Source organism: Gymnoscopelus microlampas, assembly GCF_963454915.1.
Source record: "Gymnoscopelus microlampas genome assembly, chromosome: 14".
NCBI classification, from domain to species: Eukaryota; Metazoa; Chordata; class Actinopteri; order Myctophiformes; family Myctophidae; genus Gymnoscopelus; species Gymnoscopelus microlampas.
In genome coordinates, this window is record NC_139951.1 from 38559745 (window position 1) to 38565744 (window position 6000).

The following is a 6000-nucleotide window of genomic DNA, read 5'->3' on the forward strand; positions in this document are numbered from 1 at the left end:
GAGAAGAGATCCAGTAGAAAAAATAGTTTGGTTGGGTTCAGGTGTTGCGCTGTGAAAATAGCAGATCTACAAGCTCACAACGCGTTGCGTTGCGACACGTTGTGAGCTTGTAGATCGGCTATTTTCAGCATGCAACCAAGTGTAAAATCAGCCATTACGACGCCCATCAAGGCCCGCCAAAATACATTTTATTGACTAAATCAATTGTAGATTTAGTCGACTATAATCTTATGATATTTAGACAACTAAAACTAGACTAGCAGTAAAACATTTCAGATTACTAAAATATGACTAAAACTAAAAGGAATTTGATTCAAAAGACTGTGACTAAAACTGAATAAAAATGTGCTGTCAAAATCAACACTAGGGTGAGGGAGAGGAGGGTATTGGGGGGTGGGTGGGGGAGACAGAATTGACACACAGCAGACCCAGGGGTGAAGAGGGGGGGTTGTCTATCCAGGTCCCTGGATTGGTCGTATTTACCTGCTTTCTGATCTAGGCATTAATTTGGCCCTGGGGGACACCGGTTGTTAGGGCTGGAAGAGTTTGATGTTGAACTTGGCTGTGTGTGAGAGAAGCACATGCTGAGATCAGGAACGGCCCACTAGAGGCACATCATGGGTGGGCTAGCGCTGGCCCCTAACGGCTAGCGCTCTACACAGAGGGCACAATGGTGGGCTAGCGCTAGCCCTATCGGCTAGCGCTCTACATAGGGGTCCAAACCCTAGAGTCTTCAAGGCAGAATACTGATACGTTTTTTTTATTTATTTCATTTATTGAAGATATTGAGTGAAGTGAAATGGAAAATAGGCTTTACAAACCAAATGTAAATGCACACAAGAGATTAGTATGGAATAAAGAGACTGTGGACATGTAGATGAGAGGAATGGCACATCGATTAAAGATGCTACATCTATATCGGTTTATTTGAACAGTGAGCCTTTGTTTACTACTATATGAAAGTAAAATGTGGAAAATGACTACAATGATGTGTGAGTCATTGTGACAGCACGTTTAAATGTTAGCATAAAACACCCAAATGTCACCATGACAAACAGTGAACCTAGTGACCTGGCTTTGGAGACACATTCATTTGATCTAGTTTGGGGAAAAAAAAACTAAAACCCTTCTATTCCGACTCCTCCAGGATATAACGAGACATCTTCCAAGAAATCGGCTCAAGAGAGGCTGTAAAAAGTCATTATCGCAATTCATTTAACCACTTAAACTTTAGATTTCGCAATACGATGGCGTCACGCAGCGGAAAAATAGCCGTGTGAACTTGTAGATCGGCTATTTTCAGAACAAAATCCATCTGTAATGAGTAATGACATGCCCAAAATAGGGATGCCAGGTTCTAAGTGATTAATGATGATATACTACATGGAAAACCTAAAGCAGGCTGGCTTTCAATTAAAAAGGCTTCTTTTTACAAAAAGAAAAAGTGAGAGCTGAAGCACATGTACATTATTATGTCCTGCCTTACCTGTAGGCGGCGCCATTTAGCTCAGGGTGGACCCCTGGTTGTTCCATAACCCCCCACGGTGCTGTGGTGATGAAAAACTCCTTGTTGACGCAGTTTCTTAGGCTGTCAGGGATACGGCCTATAATAGGAAGAAATTAACATTAAAATAAATATTATTTTAACGGTTATAATAACAATAAATCAGACGTATAAAGCACTTTTCTAGGTGCTCAAAGGCAACCCAAGAAATAACTTTATTAAACAAATACAATTATAATATATAACTAAAAACGATTAAAGATAGATAGTGGCGAAGGCATGTCTGAAGAGGTGTGTTTTGAAGGCAGGTTTTAAAATAAGAGAGGGCTCTGCGTTGATGCAAGTTTAGAGAGAGCAGTGGTGGAAAAAGTAGTCACATTTCTTACTTAAGTAAAAGTATCAGTACTGCAATGTAGAAATACTCTGTTACAAGTGAAAGTCCGGAATTCAAAATGTACTTCTGAGTAAAAGTACAAAAGTATTGGTATCAAAATGCACTTAAAGTACCAAAAGTAGAAAGTACTCATCATCAGAATGTCCCATTTCACAACCTTTCAAATGTATACAAATCTTTTGAAAATAGCATCGCGACGCATTGTGAGCTTATAGATCGGCTATTTTCAAATGGCCGAAATGCATATAGGGCTGAAGTGGTCAATGTATGTTTTGGAATTGAAATACTCCAGTAAAGTAAAAAATACCTCACAATTCTATTTAAGTACAGTACTTGAGTAAATGTACTTAGTTACTTTACACCACTGGGAGAGAGTGAGTTCCACAGAGAGGGGGCGGAAAATGAGAAAGCCCTATCACCCCCTCAACATATTCTATCAAATCATCCTCCCAAAATAGCCCACACAACAAATACGTTGTTATCTATGTCAGAGTCTAGCGACATGAATCTCACACACCAATAAAAAAAAGCTACAATGCGAGAGCAAGGCGATGAAAGAACCAGAAAAGACACTTGCATGCAAATGCGTTTGGGCCTGACAAACATATCTTGACTTTGTGGCTGCACAAACGGCAAATTAACATCATTTAACAATCTGTGGATGTTATCTGGAGAGGCCAGAGAGCCTCTGGGCTCTGGGCTGTGCGTCGGGGGCCTAATGATGACATCTATTAAGAGCTCCAGATTCAATAACGACTGCCCAGGGCCTATTGAAGTGGAAATATGACATCTGGGAAAGCAGAGATGTGCATCTGATCAGATAAAATGGGGGTTTGGGGGGGGGTTGCACTGATAAGGATGATTTGATTGAATATGTTGATGAGCATTTTAAGCCATCTGTGAAACAGTTAAACGTGTATTTCCTGTCCTGCTATTTGAGAGAAAAACCTGAACTTTAACCACATCATCAACCCTGACATCTCTAATTTTGGGCATGTCAATATAGGCAAAAATTGCAGATGCTCACAAAGTGCCACGATGCAACACGATGTGAGCTCATACGGCAGCTATTTTCACCACGTCGTACGACACAGAATAAAACAGTGATGTAAGTCATTGGTTCTCAAAGTGGGGTCCGGGGACCCCCAGGGGTACTTGAGGGGGTTCCAGGGGGTCCCCAGCTAAATGATGGATAGGAACCAAATGGACCCTTATGGGTCTGTAACTCTGAGAGTGTAAAAATGGAATCAAATGGACCCTAACGGGTCCATTTGGTTCCATTTGTACACTCTCAGAGTTAAATTAACATTGATTTTACAATATGAATTGGGGTCCCAGAGATAGAAATGCCATGAAATGGGGTTTGTAGCCCTAATGCTTGTCAAACTGGGGGTCCTTGAAATTAAAAAGGTTGAGAATCACTGCTAGAGCCGTAAAAATCTTCTCTTATGGGGGTCCCTGGCATATCTTTTCAAATGGGGGTCCGCGGGCTAATAAGTGTCAATTTGGGGGTCCTTGACATGAAAAAGTTTGAGAACCACTGATGTAAGTAGTCAACATTTCTAAATCAAACCGCCGAGCGTGTCATTCTGAATCTGTACGTTTCTTTTTCGCCAGCGTGAATGTGAAGGGACGGATGTTGTCGGGACAGGTGAGTGAGTGAGTGAGTGAGTGAGTGAGTGCGTACCGGTGATGGCTCTCCGGATCTCTGTGGCAGCTGCCTCCCTCATCTCCAGAGAAGCCTGCTCGCTGTACCAGGCTGTGTGTGGTGTGCAGATCAGGTTGGGAGCGTCTTTCAGGGGTCCCTGGGCAAAACTGATATGAGAGAGAGAGAGAGAGAGAGAGAGAGAGAGAGAGAGAGAGAGAGGGAGAGGTTGAGAGAGAGATACAGGAACAACTACTATTGACACATGTATGTGTAATAGGGGTGTGCCGATACACTAATTTCACCAAACGATACGATACGATATTTGGCTCACAACTTCGATACGATTTCGATACGATACGATACGCACTTTTTTATTATGAAAATATATGGAGGAGAAAAAAAGAAAATGCAAACAAATAATTCTGTTTTTGCATTATTCAGACATGCAAACTTGTAGCTTTTCAGCTACAATAGCCGTTTTGAATCCAAATAGTATGACACCTGACCCGAAAAAAAAACATGTTGTCACTCTTTTCACTTCGGGGACGTTTGCATGCCTAATTATTATGATTGTAAAAAAAAAAAAAAAATTTTTTTTTTTTTTTCAAAAACGATATTTTTTTTTCCCAAAACGATACATATCGTCGCGAAAACGTATCGCGATATATCGCGGGACGATATATCGGCACACCCCTAATGTGTAAATGTACAAGGGCTTGCTGCGCTGGCAACAGCTTCTAAAAGGCACACCTGACATGACCCATATTATTATCGTCTCTGTCGGGTGGAAACCTGATATGTCCAAAATTGTTACTATTCTGGATTCAAATTCAAAAGTATGAAAGAAATGGCAGACCGACAAGCTCAAAACACGTCGCTTCACGGGCTTTTTGAGCTTGCAGATCTGCTACTTTTGATGCTTTTGTCATATAGTATACACTATAGTATGATCAAGTAGGGCATTCATTTACAAAAAAAAACACAACAAGTTGGAGATAAGAGGTTTCTGCCCGACCCAGGTGTCCCACTTCATGTGAGGCTACACACAGCATGTGTATCCCTTTGTCCTACATCCCACATATTGATGACCCACATCAATATGTGGGTCATTTTGATCGGGTCTAGTTTTCAAAAGTCAAACCGCAAATCTGGCTTTTATCCGATGGCTGCGAACATAAAGCAGGGCCGCCGTCATGACAGGCCAGTGTTTTGATGCCAGTCAAACAGCAGGGGGTCAAGTGTTAACATGTCACTGCATGTCTTCGCTGCCTACACTACTCGAAAAGGGCGCAGTTCCATTTGCATCAAATGGTGCAAAAAGAGAAAAAAACACCCTGTCCTACTGTCGAAAAATGACATGCATGAAACTTATGAAAGAATATGCTAAGCTATGGTGTCAAACACATCATACTATGCTCAAAAAATCCAGAAGGAGACCTCAGTGGTCACAATGTTGGTTTAATAAAATCAGTGCAACCTCTTCTTTTGATTTTGATGTTTTACACGTTGGTCAGCACCTCCACATATTGGTGTCTTTTTGCTTGAAAAACATCATACATTAATGGCCCAGCCTTTTCGTATCTCCGAGGAGATAAGCTTGGTAACCACCTAATGCAGAGAATGTCTATAAAGACGGGATTTACGGTGTATGCACTTCCCCCGGAAGTGCATACACACAGTAAACAGCTCTGTAAAGCCTTGACGTAACTTCCCTGGGCGGTACTTCCGCCCACACTCAGGTCTTGCCCAGCGCGTGCTATAACATCCAATAATTTACATGGGGCTATTGCATCCGAAGAATGTCACAGTAATACTATGGTGTGAAACAAGATCATATACAATTTAACCCATTTAGACCGGGAAAGAATCGGTGGCACCGAGTGCCGCGCTATGAGCTTGTAGATCTGCTATTTTTTAATAGCCAAAGAAATCTTAAAATGACACAGATGCTTTCCTGGTCTTAAAGGATTAAAGATCTATGGTGTCAAAATACAAAACAGATACTATACTATGATGTGTCACATTACACTATGAAGCCCAATAATCAACATGCTATACTATCTCGTAAAAAAAAAGAGAAAAGGTTACACTACACAGTGGTGTGGTGTCATCTATCACTGAAAGCGGATGCTACGCTGTAAGCGATCTACAAGCTCACAACGTGTCGCAGTGCGACGCGTTGTGAGCTTGTAGATCGCCTATTTACGGCCTATTTTCCCGCACGCAACCGAGCATAAATCAGGCTTTATGGCTCAATCCACCGATCGGGCAACAACAAGCTACATTCTAGATGGTCTCTGTGTTGACAGGTTGACAGGTGTGTCAGGTTGTTCAGCTCTCTTCATGTGTGCAGCGGGGACGATGGAGGGCGTCCGTTGCAGTTACACCCCCCCTGGCCCCCGCCCGCTCCCCCCCCCCCACCCTCAATCAACTTCCGCGGTATTTCGTTTCCAG

The 6000-nt window shown here is 42.1% G+C and overlaps 1 protein-coding gene across 3 annotated transcripts in view; it reads right to left on the minus strand.

The window, feature by feature from the left end:
* The window catches only part of LOC311060895 (C-terminal-binding protein 2-like), a 91630-nt gene that overhangs the window by 4278 nt on the left and 81352 nt on the right, over positions 1–6000 (minus strand). For 2 of the 3 annotated variants that reach the window (XM_084079271.1, XM_084079272.1), the window contains exons 7-8: positions 3586–3713; positions 1487–1604 (exon numbers count right to left, since the gene is read on the minus strand). In XM_084079271.1, the coding sequence (XP_083935397.1) occupies positions 1487–1604; positions 3586–3713 (246 nt within the window). Of the gene's footprint in view, positions 1–483; positions 563–1486; positions 1605–3585; positions 3714–6000 lie in introns of all 3 variants that reach the window. The other variant, XM_084079273.1, reaches the window with a different exon arrangement.